Here is a 21,860-nt window from a genome sequence, read left to right as displayed (position 1 = left end):
CTGCATGTCCTTGGCCATTTGACCACATCATCTGTCACTAACCTCTTCTAAACTTGTGGTAGCCATACTGACTAACTCAATATCCCTTGAACATTCTACACTCATTCCTACCTCATGGCCTTGACATTTTTAAATTCCTCTGTCTTATATGCCATTTCCCCTAATTATTGCACAGCCAGCAATTCATGACAAAGAATCTGGTCAAATTGCACTTTCTTTACCTCCTGATGCAATGCCACCTCCCTCCTTTATGTTTATTGTGTTCCATCATATTATTTTGCTTCACCATTTTTATAAAACCCTTTCACCACCTGAAATTATCTTAGTGACTTGTTTACTTAATTATGATCTTTTCTATTTCACAATTCTTACGTGCTGCTACATTCCCAGCACCTAAAATGGTGCTTGACACTGTAGCTATTCAATAAACTATCAGTTGAATGAACCAATCTATCTTTTCATGTATACTTGACCATATGTAATTATGCCATGTTTTTGATGAAACACAGAGCCAGATCCTTTCATAGTAAGCAGAATTGGAAATACGGCTGACATCCTGTCACTAAAGGGGAAGATACAGACCAGGACACCTGGCCAAACTAAAGGCCACCTCTAATCTTGTGGACAGTTTGAAGACCTGTGTTTTGTAAGGCCTAATTATCCTCTTCCTACTTAAAAAAATTTTTTTAAATGTTTATTTATTTTTGAGAGAGACAGAGACAGAATGCGAGTAGGTTAGGGGCAGAGAGAGAGGGAGACACAGAATCCGAAGCAGGCTCCAGGCTCTGAGCTGTCAGCACAGAGCCTGGTGTGGGGCTTGAACTCACGAGCTGTGAGATCATAACCTGAGCCTAAGTCGGACGCTCAACCGACTGAGCCACCGAGGCGCCCCATCCTCATCCTACTTTTAAATTCACAAACAGTGACCTGAAACTGTATTGTTCTAGTGGCAATTATTTTTCCTGTCTTTCTGTTTTGTAATCAGTTGTTTATGTTTAAACTCCAGATCCTAAACAGATCTACATGAAACTCCAATTTTCACAGTGGCACAGGAGAGTTTTGTAATGTACCTGAGCCTTGACTTCACTTCCATAAAATATGGTTTTAGTAATAATAGCTACTGCTTAAAGGTATTTTGAGAATGTAAGGAAGTATTCCTTGAAAAGCACTTAGCATAATACCTGGCACAGAGGACACACTCAAGAGAAGTCACTGATGATAATATTGAAATTGCCAATTATAATCTTGATTTATTCATTATCATTATCCTTATTATTATTATTTTCTCCCTTCCCTCCCTTATAATCCACTGATTTCACAAATGACATCACCATGAACCAATTTTATTGGTTTCCTGAATATACACACTAATCTGATGTGAATTAACCAAAAATATACCCCAAACACTCAGTGCAAAGGCTTGGTTTTGTTCAAAGAGGCAATTTCCCTAATAGTGTGACCTCTTTTTATCTTTTCTGTGCCTTTCCTAACTTGCCCTGGGTACAGAGGAGAAGGCCAAGAAGGAAGCAGAGGAAAAAGCTCGCCTGGCCGCGGAGGAGAAGCAAAAGGAAATGGAAGCCAAAAGCCAGGCTGAAGAAGGCGCGGCTGGCAAAGCTGAGAAAAAGACATCTGGGGAAGCTAAGAATCAAGTCAATGGAACTCGCACAAACAAAAGCGACAACCCTCGTGGGAAAAATTCCAAAGCTGAGAAGTCCTCAGGAGAAAAACAACAGAATGGTGAGTACAGTTTCACCCGTGAAAGGCTCTTTTCGGGGTGCTGATGACGTGATGAATGGAAACTGGCCAACAGCCACACCCGTGAGGACGCCTCTCAGGACGGGGCTTCTGTGGTCTTCCAGCTGCTGCTGATCACACCTCACTGGGCTGTGGACCCCATTAGGATCCCATCAAAAGCAGCCAGAGGCTTGCTTGAGCCATTCTCTCTGGGGAGATTTATACCTTCCAGGCCTTTCCCAGCTGTTCTGGAGACTCTGGCCAGTGCCTGCCTATCCACTGAGGAAATACCTGTTAACAATCCCAGCACGTTCCTGAGGGCTTATTGCCCAGGTGGGTGGACCGGAAAATCAGTCTTCCATATGTACTATCCCTTTAGTAGGCAGGGCTGGGGCCCTGGTCTATCTAGGGTCTGTTCCTATAGTATGTGTCTGGCCATCTGTAGGTGAGTAAGTATATACATTAGGGTGACCACCCTGCCTGGGACTGAGGGGTTTCCTGCATGCAGAGCTTTAGGTTTAAAATTTTTTTTAATGTTTATTTTTGAGAGAGAGACCGCATGAATCAGGGAGGGGCAGAGAGAGAGAGACACAGAATCCAAAGCAGGCTCCAGGTTCTGAGCTGTCAGCACAGAGCCTGACGTGGGGCTCGAACTCGTGAACCACAAGATCATGACCTGAGCCGAAGTCAGATGCTCAACCGACTGGGCCACCCAGGTGCCCCAGAACTTTAGGTTTTAAGACCAGAAAAGTACCAGGATGATCTGGATGATTGTACTTACTGTTGATGATTTCTTAATATTTAAGGCAACAGATATTTATTGGTTAATAACTATGTGCGAAGCACTGTGCTTGGCACTGAGAATTTAGAAATGGAAAAGCCATAGGAAGTCCCCAATCTCATAGGGGTGTGAACATCCTCAGAAGTGATTCCGAGCTAGTAACAGTAGTAGCATGGCTGATAAAATGCCCAAGGATCATGTCAAAAAAGAGACATTAGCTTTGTTGCATCTGGGGATTGTGGAATGGAGAAATGTCACAGAAAACTTCAGGAGGTGGTGATGCCTGAGCTTTGCTTTAAATGCTGAAGTTTGCTGGTCAGATGGGAGACTGGGACTTCTTAGACAGAGGGAGCAAGATGAGCTAAGGCACAAGGGCATGGAGTTGGTTACCTTCTTCAGGGAAGAGCAGGAAGTTCAGAGTCTCTGGAGCTGTCAAATGCCAGGTTGTGGCAAGGTAGTTTTGCAGTCAGACAGACCTGGATTCAAGTTACAGCTGTGCCTCTCACTTCTAAGTGGCCATGGCCAGGTTACTTAACCTTCTCCTGTCTCTGTAAAATGTGTGTAATAATATCTGCTCACAGCAAGGACCACTTGTGAGCTTCCAGTAATGATAATGATAGCAAAAAACAATTACAGCAATAGAACAAACTAGGATTTATTGACTATACACCAGATGCTGGGTTTTTTTTTAATGTTTATTTATTTTTGAGAGAGAGAAAGAGAGAGACAGAGAGTGTGCATGTGCACGAGCAGGGGAGGTGCAGAGAAAGAGAGACATAGAATCTGAAGCAGGCTCCAGGCTCTGAGCTGTCAGCACAGAACCCAACACGGGGCTCGAACCCACAAACCACGGAATTATGACCTGAGCCAAAGTCAGACACTTAACCGACTAAGCCACCCAGGTGCACCTACATCAGATGCTGTGTTAAGTCCTCTCTTTATGTACATATTCTCTTACCTGCTTCGTAGGGCCATACTATAGGTATTATGTATGCTACATAGCCTGAGTAAATGAGAAATATATAGAAGGTGCTTAGCACGATGCTCTCCGGTTATTTTTATAATGAACATATATAACATGTAGAATCAGAAAACAGTATTTTAATACATATGATAATGATGATATCTCATATCACGTTTCAAGAATTTTACATAAATTCCCTCAGGTAACCTCATGACCACCATAGGAGGTAGAGAAGGCCTTTATCCACTTGTCCAGACTCTCAGCAGCCTGGTTCTAGAGACTGCTCATAGCTCATTTGTTTTGTATTCAGGTGCATCATGGTCCAGAAAATATGTTCAGCTTTATAAGAATTTATGATATACCTGTTGGAGTTTTAGAGGGCAGTGCGAAAGACCCCATCTCATCCACTCCTGAGGTCAGAACCAACTAAGAGAGAGATACCAGAATCAAAAAGTCCATGATCAAAATATTAGCTCTACTGCAGCTAGAATTGAATTGGAAAATGTGACCTTGGTCTGCTGAGCACATGGGCTACGTCACACATCTGCCCTGAGCTGAGCTTAGCCAACCAGACACTGGCAGAGCAGGCGGGACTAGGACCACCACCCCTGCCTCCCGCCACCACCCCAGCATCCTAGCACCCCAGCAGGCTGCTTCTGGAGTGGGTGAAAAGGTGTATGTTTTGTGGAAAACACATCTCAAAGGGAGCTGGGAACCAGAGAAATGGGTGGCTGGGCCGAGCTTTGCATTCTCAAACTGCTCCTTCTAGACGAGTCTCTCCTTCCCAAAGGAGGAATATGTAAGGGCTCCTGAGAGAGGCAAGATGTATTTCTTCCCTATTTGTTTGTCTTTTAGGAAAGTGGGTAAAAAAATGGCTTTCCCTTAATCAACATAGTCATTGTAATATCTCTAACATTTAATGAATGCTTAACATCTGCCAGACATTGTACATGAGATTTTATCTACATTTAAAAATGCTAATAACTCTGGAGGTACATACTTCGTTCCCATTTTACAGATGAGGAAACTGAAACTCAGAGAGGTTAAATCACTTTCTTAAGGTCAAGAAACCACTAAGTAGAGATTTCAAGTCAAATTCAGGTCCGAGTCCAAATTTTATATTTCATAATCAGCATGTCCCTACTATTTGCAAGTTTTGGCACTACTGGGGAGAACAGGAAATCAGAAAAATATTGAGGCTCAGTGGAGGTCCACAAGAAGCTTATGATCTGTTTATTCCCGGGATTGGCACACTTTTTCTGTAAAAGACCAGATAGTGAATAGTGTAGGCTTTGGGAGCTATGCAGTCCCTGTTACAACTGCTTAACACTCCTGTTTTAGTGCAAGCAGCTACAGCTAACATATAAACAAATCGGCATGGCCATATTCCAATAAAACTTTATTTATGAAAATTCAAGTTTCAATCCTATACAATTTTCAAACATCATTAAATATTCTTCCATTTTTTCAACCATTTAATAATGTAAAAACTATTCTTAGTTTGTGAGCCATGTAAGACCAGGTACTGGGCCATTTTGGCCCATGGGCCATAGTTTACCAATCCCGGGTCTGGTCAGGGAGAGAAACCAATGAACATAAACATGCCAGTCATAGAAATGGTTATGAATTTTATGAAATGGGTACAAACAAATACCCAGAGAGGGCAAAGGTGGCAGTAATTTATTTTGAAGGCTGTAAGAGGGAGAGCCTGAAAGGAACAAACAGGAGCCCAAGTTTTCAGCTAGTCTGGGTTGGTTTCACAACTGTGTTTATTTCCCAAAGTAATCAACAGTCTACCATTTCCCTTAAAAATTAAGTATTAAATAAGAGATGGGAAAATAAGTCAATTTTGAGCAATAATAAGAAAGGCTAATGGTGGTTTGAGACTGTGTTACAGGAGCCTAATTAAAATGATTTATAACTGTGCAGAAAGGCTCTTTTGTTTCCCCTGTTTATTGAATAACAGCTCACATCAGCCATTACTCCATATACAACCCATGGGAAATTGCCTAATGGGTTATGTTCAAGGAACATCATCAAACAAACATGTGTCACTTTCCCAGCACCCTTCTTTGTGGTCGCCCAAGATACTTCCAGGATAGAACTGAAGGATTTTGGTTAAGTGGGGTTCTGGAGGTGTGGTCCTCTTCAGCAACTATGAGATCCCCTAAGCTCTGGTCTCCATCAAGGTACTTTCTCTATCAGCCTCCCCAACCCTGACTGAGGAGAAGGCAGGCTGCCACAAGCTGCTGGCTAGAATCCAGCAAATTGAACCCCTCCTGCTGACTTCTGGAAGACATCCTGGTCTTTTGCTGCAGCTGTACCTAAATCTCCAGTCCAGGGAAACCCTGAAGGCATAAAGCATTGTGCATTAGGGGTGTGAAGGCTCATTTGGGAAAGGAATCCTCATTTTTCTTAAGATCCTTGAATCTATCTCTGGCATCCTTAAAACAGGAAGAAGCCAGTATTTGAACTGTTTCATGGAACCTCCAAAGGAATCCTCTCTTTGGCCATTAATGGTGGTAAAGGGTGGTGACCATTTCCTTCACTTGAACTCCTCCTGCTTACACTGTGGCTAGAGTTGACCTTTTTCCTCAATCCCTTCAGCCAGTTCATCCCATTCAGAATTAAGAGGAAACTTGGAGAATTTACTGACTTCCAACTTAACTTAGGATTTGTCGAATTTCATTGAAAATACATTGTTAATGTATCACAACCCAAAATGGTCTTGAGTTTTCCTTATATAATCATTTCTTTATAAATCTGTAGACCAAAGGCATTTAGAAATGGCAACAGTGAACAGAAGCCCGAAATCAGAAAGTTAACCTTCATAGGGAAGTTGCAAGATACAGTAGTTGAGAGCTTAGCCTCTAGAATCAGACCCATCTATGTATACTGTAGTAAATTACTTTATCCGTGCCTTAGGTTCCAGAGCCATAAAATGGAGAGGACAATATGAGTTTCATGTCAATTCTTCACAAGTCGGTTTAAACAAAATCACTTTGTAGAAAGATCAATTGGCCATTTATGCAAAAACTATTAGTCGAATGGCTTAAACCAGATCCACGGTAGCCAACAGGAGCAGTCGTGCTGCCAGAAGGAGACACATATGCAAGGTTATGGGCATACACAGTGCACTGTGTTCAACAAAGCTGGACCAACCAGTGTATGACAGAGTGGCTGCAGGGAAGTTAGAAGAAAACTCAGACTTGGAAAACCTCTTCAATCATTTGATGAGTTTGTTATTCTGCAGATTGATCCTTTAGTGAATTCATCTTTGATGAATTTATCTACTTTCAATAGTAGTACCTTCATAATGGGGTTGTTACAAGAATTTAATGAAATGATGCATGCAAAGCATTTAGCACACTGCCTGGCACAAAGAAAGCAAAAAGATAGGACCCTGCTCACTTCTTCCTGGTTGTAATTATTCTTAGGGTCTTTTCCCTTCAATAGTACCAGTATTTTAGTTGTAATCTATTCTGGGCTTTATGCAGGCTACAACAGAAAGATGCCATCAGTAAGACTGTAAGAAAAAATTCCAAAACTTGAGAATAAGGCTGGGGGAAAGGGTGCCATGTCCTTTCAATGTCACACTGGCATACTGTTGAACACACATGCCCAGGGATTAATTATCTTAGGGGTCAGCAGACTTTTTTTGCGTAGACCCAGCCAGTAACTATTCCTGGTTTTGCGTGTCTCTCTTGCAACCATACAGCTCCTACCACTATAGCATGAAAGCAGCCACAGACAATATATAAATGACTGTTTCCAAAAAAACCTTTCTTTCCAGATTGGTCCACAAGCTATAGTTTGATGACCCTGGCTGTGGGAGAACATGACTATGTCTAACTTTGTCATTTACTGTTTGACTCAAGCCTAGGTGCTATGAAGTTATATGCTAACTTACAGATTTTTGACTGCTAGAGGAGATAACCCCCCAAAGGTTTTGATTTTATTGTACGACATAACCAGTTTTATTTCCAACACAACCATCTTATTTTAACAGTTTTATAAAATGCCTATAAATACCCATTTCCTTAAATGCCCTTGAATACCATCCTCGCTGTCTCTCTGGTTCCTTCATAAGTGAATTACGTAAGTTTTTGACACGTGTTTATTGTACATTTGTTTGCGTAGTGTTTTTTAACATTTACGAATCATGTTTCAACAAGCTCATTACTTAGAATACTATTAATAGCTCTGTTTGACAGTAACAATTGTCATTGAGTGATGGGCTAGATGATTTATTCAATACCTTAAATACATTTGTCCTTATATTATGTCTATAAAGTAGTTATTATTATCCCCATTTTGCAGATGAGGAAACTGAAGCATATAGAAGTTAAATAGCTATTACCTGGTATAACTTACATTTGACTTAAGTTTTTCTTCACTCCACAGCCTAATAATAAAGCTGAACTGCCTTTCTTGGAAAATAAACATTCTTGGATTAAGCAAACATTGTTTAACAGGAGCTTTGTCTTAGTTTCTGTATTGTAATCTAATTTTTGAGGCCTAATATGTGGCTATAAAAGATATTTGCATTCAGACATGTACCCCCTCGTGACTAAACTTATGCACTTCGTTTTCCTCTACTTACCTTGACAAGTTTAAGGATATTTTTAACTTCCCTTTTAGCTATATACTGTTTGTCATGTTTATTACTTTCAGGTGACTTGAAAGATGGTAAAAATAAGACAGACAGGAAGGATCAATCCAATGTCGGAAATGATTCAAAGAAAACAGATGGTAAGAACATAATTTCCATTATACTTTTCCATAAAATGTGCAATTTAATGCAATTTGTTAGAATTACACCTAAAATTGAAATCATGGTTGTTAATATATTCTTATACCCTAAAAAAACCACTTCACTACATTTAAAGAGTAGTCTATCCCTTTTTCGATAATTTACAGATGATTGTTTTATCTCTTCCTCCCCACCATTCTTTCTTCATCATAAATACATTCTCTACTCTCGCTTTATCACTTGCCATTTTTTTCATTTTAACTTTAAAGTTGACTGTGGACTTCATGATTAGAATGGAATACAAGTCTTTGTGAATTGTGCAGCATAAATGGGAAATGTTCCATGTTTTCAGTTTTCATATTTTTTCTTTTAATGAGGAATTACTAGTTTCAGTAAAAACAGATACCTGTTCAGTGTTATCACTATGTTGGGAAACCCACCTATTGGAGATCATACTGAGTGTAGAAAGCAGTTTGGTCAGCGAGAATAAGTCTTAAAGGCAAGCTTTGGATGGCAATCTCAACCAAACAGATTAGAATGAAGCTATCTTGTGATATGCTCCATGGATGCTGCTTTTACTTTTCACAAAGAGCATTCTACTCTTTCCAAAACCTGAAAGTTCAGATTATATTATCCTTCAGACTATGTATTGTCCTACTGAGAAAACTGTTCTTGCCTTATATAGAAATCTACTATTTCAGTTGTGACATGGGCTTATTCCTCGTGGCTCCTTCATACATGTACGTGGTTTTGTTAGAGTCCCAGACTCTCTTTGATTCACACTTGCCTGCACCGAATGCTAACCTTGGTTCTAATGTCATTGAAGAACAAATATGGGTATTCAGCCTGAGAAATAAGAAGAAATTTGAACACAACTCCTCACATATCTATTAAAAAGGAAGCAACCTCTAGCTTTTGTCTCTAAATCACTGTGACAGGCTTTCTTTACTCATATGTGTGAAATCAGTTCTCAAGTCTTTTCTTTTAAGTTCATTCAAATAATTCACTCCAGGTGTCTTATCGCATAATACCTAGGGAGCACCCATGTGCAGTTTTTCACCAGATTGTTTATGCAAATGGAAACCATGTACCTAATAAAAAATACCCTCCTTGAAGATTGTGACTAAGACATGAATTACATGGAGACAAAACAGAATTCAAAATGAGTGTCTCTTAGTCAGACTCTGTTATGGGTACAGTTTGTTGCCACATATCATTAAACCCAAGTCAAGGTAACACTAGCCAGAAAGTGTGCAGTGGAGGAGAATGGTGGTAGATATTAACCCAGCACCTGGACACCAGGCCCATCCTGCGTCCAGGCACTAGCCCATGTGAACTCCTATAGTGTAAAACTGAAGAATAAACTAAGTCCCAGATCTTTCACATCAGGTCTTGTTGCATTTTTATATTGTGCTAAAATATCTGCTATGACCTTGTCATGCGGGCATTGTGAATTAAATTTTATTACCTGCAATAAGCCCTTCTATTTTACCTGTGTCCTTTATAACTGAATTGTCCCCAAGTATTTAAAATAACTAAACAGCTTTTTTAAAAGGAGGGTATGGGGGGAGGCACCTGGGTGGCTCAGTCAGTTGAGCATCCGACTTCAGCTCAGGTCATGATCTCTTGGTCTGTGAGTTCGAGCCCTGCGTCGGGCTCTGTGCTGACAGCTCAGAGCCTGGAGCCTGCTTCGGATTCTGGGTCTCCCTCTCTGTCTCTCCCCCACTCATGCTCTGTCTCTCCCTCTGTCAAAAATAAATAAACATTAAAAAATTTTTTTGAAAAAGGAGGGTATGGGAAGGAGTGAATAGACACTATGTTCTATTGAACAAATAAATGTAAAACTTGATTTTTTAATGGATGGAATTCTTGAGCCCATAGCCCTAATTCAGTGAATAGGGTGAAGTAAGTGAAGAAGAGACATTTTCTGATATCTACCCCTTTTTCCCTCTATAACTCTTAACTTTCCACTGCTTCACATGGAGTCAGGTGTGTCCCTACACTAGCAAGTTTGTATACAAACCTGGACGTGAACAACTTTGTATTTTAATTTCATTGATGTGCTAGCATGACATCAGTCATTATCACTGCTTTGGTATCATAAGAACATAGATCATTGGGTTTCAGTTACTTGTGCTATCTTAGCCAAAAATCTTTACCAGGACTAAAGCTCTTCTTGGTGGCATGAGTGTAAAATAAATTGATTGGTCTCATTTATCTCTTCCTCTTTGGTCATCAAAACTCTCTACTTTAGATTTTTTTTAAATGTTAGGTAGATCAGTGGGTACATTGACTTTTAAAAACTAGCATACATTTTGAACATTTCTTTTTAATAGATCCTATTACATTTGATGACCAGAGGGAGTCAATTTAACTATTTTTAATGCCCCTACCCCTCATATAACCCCTGGGAACCGGTGGTGACAGCTCTAATTGTCGAGAAGTATCCAAGCACAATTCAGTGCCCAGTATGATCAAACCCACTGTGGTTTGAAGTTTCAACATTGTACGCATTCAGAAAGAAACCTGATGAAAACTGGACCACAGTTGGTTAATCCCAAATGCTTTGAGCTGAGGCACACACAGAAGGAAGGGGTGTGTGCTGAAAGAGTAAATTACATCCTGGCATAGTGAACACATTGCAGTTGTACATTATCTCTGTCAGGCTGCTGAGGTACTATTTAGAATCCTGCAGCACTAATTTTCAAACTGACTTCAAAGAATGAATGTTCTTTGAAAATACCTTGTTTACCCTAAGGGAGAAATGTGCTAACATAAAAAGATCTGGGCCTCTGAGCCAAGATTCTCTCAGGGCCTAAACAGGGTCACTAGAAGAGTAGGATGCAAATGAATGAATGATTTTCAGTGTGTTTTTAGTCATGTTTGCAACAGCATAGCCTCTTGGGCCTGCCATAGTTTTTTATAGTTGCCCAGAAATATGAACTTGCCCTTAACTTTGTCTGATTACATTAACAGAGATATAAGAGATAGCCACCATTTGTGTCTCTCAAAAGATTGATTATAATTGGGCCCTACAGGGTTTTTTTGCCAAATTCCAGAAAAGGAGTTCAGCAGGAATTTCTCCTTCACTGAATGTTCTAGAAATTGGAATGTTTAAAGGTGTTCATGAAATTTAAAAATCAATTGTGTAGAGTGAGAAGTGTGGACAAAGACTATCTATGGACCTCTGCTTCTGCCAAAGAGGACTAATAAGAATTAGATTTACCCTTTCACCTGAAATAATAATAATAATAATAATAATAATAATAATAATAATAAAAGACAACTTCTATGGAAGAATATGTTTTCAAGACACTGGACATCAAGAAATGAAGAACAGTGATCTCCAAGAAATAGGAAACAAATGAAATAAACCCTATGATTGTTCCAACTTACTCCTGAGAGTGTTTCCAGGCAGAATAAGGAGGGGGAACCCTGGCAGATGTGATGGATTCCTTGAGTTGAAGAGTTGAATAAAGGATCCAGGGAGAGCCATGGTGGCTAAAGTTAACAAGATAAAGTACCAGAGAGGAGAGAGCTGTAGAGATGTAGAGCTCCAGAGATCTAAACAGTATACATCAAGGTACTGATTGACCAATAAAGATAGGAAGGTACCTGAGATCAGGAAAGAACCATTCAACTTAAGGATTAGAGGGAATGGTCCTGATGTTCATACTTCATATAATGCAGGAAAAGTGCCCATTCCCACTAGCCAGCCTTGAATATCTCATAATTTAAAGGGATTTGAGTAGAATACTCCTAATTGTCTTGTTTTATTAGTAGGGGAGTAATTAGCTGTAGGCTAAATGATGATTTGGTCTCACCTAACAAGCCTTGAAAATAAGACGTAAAAGAATCAAAGTGTTTTCAAATTACTGCATCCCAGAGTAAAGTTTATGGAAATATATAGGAATATAAAAATATACAGTACCCAAAAGGTAAAATCCACAATGTCCAATATCCAATAAAAAATTATTAGACATGCAAAGAAGCAAGAAAATATGAGAGAGACAGAAACAATTGGAACCAACCCAGAACTGAAACAAGTTACAATAGCAGACAAGAACATTAAAGCTGTTCTTATAACTATAGCCCATATGTATGGAAGTTGACTAGAGACATGGGAGATATAAAGAAGGCAAAATCAAACTTCTAGAGATGAACACTACAATGTTTGAGGTGGAAAACACACTGGATGGTATTGGCCAAATAACATTGGATGAGATTAGTAATAAATACAATGCATGAGATTAGACATTGCAGAAGAAAAGACTAGTGAAAAACTATCCAAAATGAGACAGCAAAAAAATTGTAAAGAGCATCAGTGATTGTAGGACATCTTCAACAGCCTAATATATGTGTAACTGGAGTCCCTAACATAAAGAATAGAGAAAGGAGGGAAGAAAAATATTTGGTGAAGTAATGGCCAAAATTTTGCCAAATGATGAAAACTATAAATCCACAGACTCAAGAAGCTTGGTAAAGCCCAAGCACAAGAAAATATGAAGAAAATTACACCAAAACATGTCATAATCAAATTATTCAAAAGCAGTAACAAAGAGAAAATTAAAAAAAAAAAAACAGGTAGCGGAATAAAAAACTCATGTACAATTGAACAACGGTAAGAATAACTATAGATTTCTTATCAGAAACAATGCAAGTGAGAAGACAGTGGAGCAATGTCTTTAACATGCTGACAGAAAAAAAGAATTCAACTAAGAATTCTAAAACCAGCAAAAATACCTTTCATGTATAAAAGCTGAAAGAATTCACCAGTAGACCCACACTATAAGGAATGTTAATGAGAGGCAGTAGGATAACTATGTCAGTTACAAATATGAGCCTGAACGAAAGAATGAGGCACACAAAAAATGGTAACTAGATGGATAAATATACAAGATTTTTTCATATCATTTCAAGCTCTTAAAGATCATTGACTATTTGAACAAAATAATCAAATAATAATAACACCTTTGATATATAACATATACAAATGAAATGTATGACAACAGTAGCATAAAAAGCTGGGAAGGGAGAAATGGAAGTATACTATTGTGAAGTTCTAATATACATAAAGTGATGTAATATCATTTGAAGGTAGATTGAGATAAATTAAAAGACATACTATAAACTGTAAAGCAATTAAAATAACAAAACAGACATATAGATAGTAAGCCAACAAAAGAGATAAAATGGAATCATAAAAATATTTAATCCAGGAGAAGGTAAAAAAAAAAACTGTAAGAAGGGAAGAAAGAACATATGAAATGAGTAGAAAACAAATAGCAAGATCATAGACTTAAAACTAAGCTGACATCAGGTATGACATTAAATGTGAATGGCCTATGCACCCCAGTAAAAAGGCAGAGATTTTCAGATTCTAAGACCCAATTATATTCTGTCTTTATATAAAAAAGACAAAATATCCCAAAGGTAAAAGGATGGAAATTGGTATACCAAGCTAATACTAAAAAAAATAAATAAGTAAAATAAAAAAAAATTGAATGGCTGCATTAATATCTTACAAAACAGATTTTAAAAAATTATTTAAAAAAATTTTAATGTTTATTTATTTTTGAGAGACAGAGAGAGGGCATGAGTGGGGAAGGAGCAGAGAGACAGGGAGGCACAGAATCTGAAGCAGGCTCCGGGCTCTGAGCTGTCAGCACAGAGCCCGACGCGGGGCTTGAACTCCTGAACCGTAAGATCATGACCTGAGCTGAAGTCGGATGCTTAACTGACTGAGCCACCCAGGCACCCCCTAAAAAATTTATTTTTAAGAGAGTGCAAGCAGGAGAGGGGCAGAGAGAGGGGAGCAGAAGATCTGAAGCAGGCTCTGCACTGATATGTTGACAGAAGCAAGCCCGATGTGGGGCTTGAACTCACAAACTGCAAGATCATGACCTGGGCCGAAGTCGGACACTCAACCCACTGAGCCACCTGGGTGCCCCTGACAAAGTAGATTTCTTGCAAACATTATCATCAGAGATCAAGAAGTTCATTGCATGATAAAGTTGTCCATTTATCAAGAGGATATTATAATCCTTTATACTTATGCACTAAAATACATAAAATGAACTGCAAAAAAATTTTAATCTATAATTTTATTTAGAGACATTATTATTCCTCTCTCAATTATTGATAGAATAAATAGATATAGAATCAGCAAGGAAAGGGAGATTTGAGCAACACTACCAACAAACTTTACCTAATTGGCATCCATAGAACACCCAACAATAGCGAATACACATTCTTTTCAAGTGAACACAGAACATTTATCAATATAGACCAGACTGTGAGTTATAAAACAAGTCCGAATAAATTGAAAAGGATCCAAGTCATGCAAAGTATGTTTACAGGTCATAGTGAAATTAAATAGGTGTATTTATGTTATTTTATTATCTTTTTTAATATTTGTGGAATATGTAATGACATAATCTATTTTTTTTATATTGGTAATTTGTTTATTTTTCTCTTTTTTCCCAGACCAGTCTGGCTAGAGGATAAGTTTTACTAATTATTGTCATTAATATTCCCCATTGTTATTCTGTTTTTATTTCATTGATTTCTTATCTTTATTATTTTTTTCTTCTGCTTACTTTTGGGTTGAGTTTGCCTTATTTTCTAGTTTCTTAAGGTGGAAATTAATGTCGCTGATTTGAGATCTTTTTTTTTTTCTGTAACGGAGGCATTAAGTGCTATAAATTTCTCTTCAAGTACCACTTTAGTAGTATGCCAAAAAGTTTTACATGTTGCATTTGTATTCACATTTAGTTCTAAATACTTTATAATTTCCATTCTGATTTCTACATTTATTTAAGAGCTATTTAGATGTGTACTCTTTAGTTCCAAATACTGGGGGGTTTTCTAGAGATAGTGGAAATGTAAGTCCTCTCCAAATTGTTTACAGATTAATGCAATCCCAATTAAAGTCCTAGCAGGTTTTTGTTTGTTTGTTTGTTTGTTTGGTAGAAATTGACAAGCCAATTCTAAAATTTACATGGAAAATGCAAAGCAGCCAAAGTAGACAAAGCAACTTGGAAAAAGAAGGGAAACGTTGAAGGACTAAAAAGGTAGACCTTGTTTCAAGACTTACAATAAAGCTATAGTAATTAAGGTAGCATAGTATTAGCATCAAGATAGACAAATGTGTGAATAGAATAGACTAGAGAGTCCAGAAATAGATCCACATGTATATGGACAACTTATTATTTCTCCATGGAGAAAGGTAGTCATTAACAAATGGTGATGGAACAATTATATATTCATATGCAAAGTAATTATCTCCTATATTTCACATCATATGCAAACATTAATTTAAAATAGATCATAAGCCCAAATTTAAAATATAAAACTGTAAAACTTATGGTTAAAAAAACAGGAGAAACTCTTTGTGATCTCAGGTTAGGCGAAGATTTCCTGGTTTGACAACAAAAGTACAAACCATAAAAGAACAAATTGATAAATTATACTTTATCAAGATTAAAAACTTCTGCTCTCCAGAAGCCTCTATTAAGAGAATGAAAAGATGGCCCACAGACCGAGGGAGAATATTTGCAAAGCCTATATGTGTTAAAGGGAGTTGTACCAAAATATATAAAGAAACTTCAAAGTTCAATAATAAGAAAATAAATAACTTAATGAAAAACATGCAAAAGATCTAAACATTTCACAAGAAGAGATGTACATCTAGCAAATAAGTACATTAGGAGATCATAGACACCAGTAGGAAATGTAAATTAAAAACCATATTGATAGGAAACAAACAAAACTTATATGTCGGGAGATGGTTTTACACTTGTATATTATATTCACCTAATAATTTCTTAGCTCTCTACTTCACTTTGCCGGTCAGGACACAACTTTGTCAGCTCATTGCCTTATAGCCATGTTCTTTGCATATTTCTTAGGTTGTTCATATTCTCTTTATGATCTCAGTGCAGAAAATATAAAAGACAATAGAGCCAATATTCCTGTTTGTTTTTGTAGAACTACTACTTGTGATTAAAAAGTTTCTTGTGTACATTAAAGCAATTTGCCTGTGATTTGATTCTTCACAAGTCTGGTGTCTCATGACCTTGACTTGCTGCTGGGCTCACAAGAGTCAACTGAAGAAATGCATGTGTTTTTCCTGTTTTCTATCTAGCTGATCCTATCAAAGTAGTTTGGAAGTGGGTAAATAAATGGAACGCATGACTTTGACTTTGTTAGTTGTGTTTTGTTCTATTATAATAGAGGCAAATTATTAATAAATCAGAGGAAGGCTAGAGTCTGAACCTATACACTTGAGTTGCACTTGATGTTCTTATCTTTTAGCTAAAATTGGAATTTTTTTGTTAGTTGCCTTAAGGATGGGATGTGCTTTGCAGTGGAGTTGGTAATGAGAGATAGATGGGGCCTGTACAGGCCTGGAGGTGTGCCCTTCTCTGTAAATCTAGGGAGGAAACAGACAAACAGCAGGGTGCATGGAGAAGTGAAACACATGTCTGTCTTTACAACAGGGATAGTTTTTGACTTAAGTTCATATTAAGAAATTTGAGAAGCAAAAACACACTGGCACATATATCATTATTCAGGAAGCATGCATTTGTTGAGGCCAGTTTTAGAATCTGCATAGATACCTGGACCTCAGTATTCTCATCTCAGGGAATCATGCTCACTTCATTCTTTGTTCAAATATTTTTTCCCACACTACTCAGGACAGTGGTTGTTAGGTTGTCTTAATAACCCAGGATAAAGAAACTGTAGCTTGTGGTCAGTGCCTCATTTTATTGCCTCATTGTTCCCATCTATGCTTTTCTTCTCACAGGGCATCTTATTATCACTTGTAGCTGATGCTGGCTGTGCCTTGGCCCATGCAGAGCTTTAGAAACAATTGAACACATTTATTTATCTTCAGTACACTCATATTTGAATCAATCCCATATATGCTAGCCATGGGGGACTTTACAGGCATTTGTATTCATTTAATATTTCCCTCAATTTTTGACAGATTGCTTTGTTTCTAAGCAGCTTGTTAATATAATTTTATTCAGAATTCTAATGGGTTCACAATTCTTGGAGGGCAGTGGTCTTAATGGCCATCTTAGTTCAACTTCTATCCCAATTTGTATTGCAGAAGCTACAAATAAGACAATTGAGTAATAGAAGAGACTATGGAATCTTGAAAATTCTTGACATAGAATTCTTGAAGTGAAATCTGCTTTCTGGATTTTCATTAATTTTGTTCTGTATGTAAGAGCTATCTTTTTTTTTTTTTTTTTTTTGAAGTTCTTATTTAACTCTGACAGAGAAAGAGAAGAGTCAGCTGCAGTGGGGCAGAGAGAGAGTAAGAGAGAATCCCAAGCAGGCTCCACACTGCTAGTGTGGAGCCCATTGTGGGGCTTGAACTTACGAACTGCAAGATCATGACCTGAGTTGAAATTTAGAGTCAGATGCTTAACACAAGAAGCACAGGAGTACTTCATGATCTGAGCATACCTCTTGATATGTGTAAAGTATATATATATATATATAAAATGTGGCGCATATATATATATATATATATATATATATATATATATATATATATTCTTTCTCCATTCGTCTAATATTGAGGAAACTTCTTTGTTTTTAAGGCAGATGTCTCTTTTTCTTCCTCATTGTTTTTTATTCCCCACAATAGCCTACCACATTTTCATAAACTTTACACATATCCAGAGTTATGCTCAGATCATGAACTGTGGTGGATAAAAAAAGGCCAAGATGGTGAACAGTTCCAGTAACATTAGCTATTACCTTACCCTGTCCTTTTCTCTCACGTTCAAGATAGTGCTACCAAAACCATAAACTTGAATCCTTTCTGATTTGCTTGAAAAACAAAACCTGTAGAACTGCAGTATTTAACTGCTTTTAGGAATGAATGATTTGCAGTACACCTTGCTGTTGATCATGCCACTGAGGTCAACCGCTGCTGCCTTAAGGTAGTTTCTACAAATAGTTAATCCCAACCCTTGTTTTTTTTGTTTTTTTTTTTTTTTTTACTTTTTTCCTTCTCAGAGGATAACATTTTTTTTTCTTAGTTCTGGGAAGAGACTGCACTGTAGCCTTTTATGTATTGACAAAAAGTAGGCCTGTTTCTTTAATAAAGAAATTTCCTTCAATGTGAAAATACAGCATCCTTGTGAGTTATTTTCCATAAGTGTACAGGGACCAAACATCTGGAGTGCCCTGGGTCCCAGTCAAGATAAGTCATCATAACAACACATGTTCTGATTAATATCCCATTTCCCTTAGCCATTTGTCCATGAAAACTCCTGTGACCCATTTACGCAACAAATTTACGTGTATGTATTAACATGTGGAGCATGAATAATAAGTAAATGGTATGGTTTAGCAAGAAGGGCCGTGAAATATTTGTTTTTCAAAACATTTTACATTCTTATTTTCTCAAGTAGTGTGATAACCCGTGTCTAGACGCTGCACTCCAATGTCCCTGTCAAAGGAAAACTACAGAAAGTTGGTAAATGGAGGAGAGATTGGAATATTATTTTTTAGATGCCTGTTATTCTGACACATCTGGATAAAATCTCACTAGTTAGATTTAAAGGGTTTTGTTGATTAAACATTTTTTTTTTTTTGAGAGAGAGGGCATAAGTGAGTGATGGGCAAAGAGGAAGAGTGAGAGAATCACATGAGGGGCAGAGAAGAAAAGAGAGAGGAGAGAGAGAGAGGTGGGGCTCACCCGATATAGGGCTTGAACTCATGAACCGTGAGATCATGACCGGAGCTGAAGTCCAGTGCTTAACCCACTGAGCCACCCAGGCACCCCTTGTTGTTTAAACATTTTGGTTGATATGCTTAAGTGTTATTTTCATGTTAATTTTAGAAGCTGTGCTGTCGGTTGACCCAACAAGAGTTACTGTGAGTTAAGCAATGCTGAAACCCAAAATAATTGTTTTTTGGATGGATTTTGGTGAAAATTATTAACCAATCCAGGATATGTGGGTAGGAAGTGGCCAAATGGGGTGGGCTTCAAAAATGTATCTGCTCCTTTTCGCTATAGACTTACACTCTTGAGAACATGGAAATACAAAGCCTTTTACTTACAAATGGTCCTAGGATCAATGAATCACAGAGAATCAGAACAGTTAGCTCTTTTGGTTACACCCATCTATTTCAAACCAATGTATTTTTATATACTTTTGGGTTTAGTGAATATCTTTATGCTTTTTTTTTTTTTTTAATTTTTTTTTAACGTTTATTTATTTTTGAGACAGAGAGAGACAGAGCATGAATGGGGGAGGGCCAGAGAGAGAGGGAGACACAGAATCGGAAGCAGGCTCCAGGCTCTGAGCCATCAACCCAGAGCCCGACGCGGGGCTCGAATCACGGATCGTGAGATCGTGACCTGAGCTGAAGTCGGACGCTTAACCGACTGAGCCACCCAGGCGCCCCATCTTTATGCTTTTTAAGGAGCAGTGTATAATAGATATCCTCATGGTAGATTATAAAAGAACAGATGACATGCTACTACTCCTATACATTTTTGTGCTTTTAAAATTCACATTTGTAGTATCAAAACAGCAAGTGAAATATATATATGTATATACATATAAGATACATAAAATTTTGTAAATATATGTATATACAATATATGTATGTTGTGTATATATGCGATATTATCCAAATATTGTGATGTAAAATTGGTGGGTTTAAAATAATTAAGTTGTGTTATACTAAAGAAAACTTCTGAAATCAATTCATGCTTTTTTTTTTTTACATAGCCATTTAGATTCCAGTTTCTTACCAAATAGCCACATACTAGAAATGTCAAATGAAAGTATATTATGTACTCTTTGGTAATGACAAAATTAATCTTTTTAAACAACTTTCCCCTTGGAACTACTGGTATATAAGCTTTCATCGTTTCACTCTATCTTCTAGACATTTCGTTACACTCTTAATGTACCATTGTATTTTTAAAGGAATCCATTTTGACAGAAAGGATTATAATTTTGGAACTGTGGAAAATGTAATCTTTTCCCTTAATACTGATGTTTAGGATTTAAAAATAACTTCATAGTACTCATGAAATAAATATTTATCTGTTTTCCCCCTAGAAAAATTAGATTCTGTCAGATTCTACACAGATTAGAGAAACACAAGTAACAATGCATTTGTCTAAAGAAACTCTATTAACATTATAAAAATTCTTTAAAATAACAGCTTCCTTTGAAATAATGCCAGGAGCTAGCAAGTGTCTACATTGTTAATGCCACTTCTTTTCTAGACACACACATTCTAGGAGAACCATTAAAAAAGCAATATCAACCAAGTATTGAAGCTTCCTCTTTGTGTTTATTCTTAACATTCTCCACAGAAGGGCACCAATCTTCAAGTGATGACATCTGTATCTTCATAAGAATTAGCCCTCTATAATACATGCTATTTTTATCTTATATTCTGGAACCATAGTGAAAGCTTGAGAAAAAATATTTTTCTTTCACTTATTTTGAAACTTATATTCCTTTTCCTAAACTAATAAAATTGAGAAAAACATAAAGCAGTCATAATGTTTCAGGTATAAAATTCCAGCCTCATTTAACTTTCTGTGAAGGACTTTCTTGGTCTCTGTGGTCAGTCTCTGGTCTCTTTTGGCTTCAAAAATAGCAGATTCAAAGACTGATCAGAAACAAAACTCTTGTGTACAGACAACTCTACCCTCACCTGCACCAAAGAGTGGTCGGGGCTGCTGGTGCCTGACGTTTACTTACCTCTTCAGAGTGGGCCAGGCTCTGTAGCAGTTGAAGAATTGAATGTTTTCATTGTTCCCTTAGATGTTAAACTACTAAGTTCTTAATACAGAGAGTAACTGCAGTAAAATACATTGGGCAGTGTGGTACAGAAGAGAGCGAGTTATTCACAAATTTTAAGTTTGGAAAGAAAGACCATGCTGTATGAAGTGGGAAAAAAGGCAGAAAAGTTACAGAATAAAAGTTTAATACCATCATTGTTCTCAGTTTATAGCACAGATGCCATGGATCAAAAAGAAAGAAAAAAAATTGGGCAAGTGTTAGAGCTAAGAACCACCATCTTTTGTACGTATTCTGTGTATTTAGATCAAATGAGTAAATTTTGACAGATCATCATGTAGGTATAGGCAGGGTTTCAGGAAGTTATATTCCTATAAATTTACTTACACACTTACTCTTGTCTGTTTATCTCTCCATCCATCCATCTATCCATCCGTCATCCATCCATCTACCCATCTGTCTTAGCAGGGCTATAGCATTAGTATTATATGCAGTGAAATTAACTTAGAACAATCATACTATAATCCTATCACTTATCATTTGGGGCAAGGAGAAAGCAGGTAATATATACTTTTGGATATTTAGTGATAACCATTTAAAATAACACTTATGACCTAAAACGGTGAAATCTGTGCCTGGATAAATTCTAACAGCTGTATTTAAAATAATGTTTGTTTGTTTGTTTGTTTGTTTGTTTGTTTGTTTGGTTTTTAGCATTTCTTCATTATTAAAAAACAAAACAAAACCAGGACCCACTTATAAGCCCCACAGAAATTCTACTAGACATTTAAAATTGGGTTATGTTTTACCACCCTTGTTCTTTCCGTTGCTTAC

General features: G+C 37.3%; 1 protein-coding gene across 5 annotated transcripts in view; it reads left to right on the top strand.

Moving 5' to 3' along the window:
* PDE1C (phosphodiesterase 1C) overlaps nt 1–21,860 on the top strand; it is a 291,783-nt gene that overhangs the window by 233,927 nt on the left and 35,996 nt on the right. For all 5 annotated transcript variants that reach the window (XM_042921512.1, XM_042921530.1, XM_042921520.1 and 2 more), the window contains 2 exons: nt 1,507–1,737; nt 8,154–8,231. In XM_042921512.1, the coding sequence (XP_042777446.1) occupies nt 1,507–1,737; nt 8,154–8,231 (309 nt within the window). The remainder of the gene's footprint in view (nt 1–1,506; nt 1,738–8,153; nt 8,232–21,860) is intronic.

Source organism: Panthera leo, chromosome A2, assembly GCF_018350215.1.
Source record: "Panthera leo isolate Ple1 chromosome A2, P.leo_Ple1_pat1.1, whole genome shotgun sequence".
In the NCBI taxonomy this organism is placed as follows: domain Eukaryota; kingdom Metazoa; phylum Chordata; class Mammalia; order Carnivora; family Felidae; genus Panthera; species Panthera leo.
This window is presented reverse-complemented; position numbering and strand designations above follow the sequence as displayed.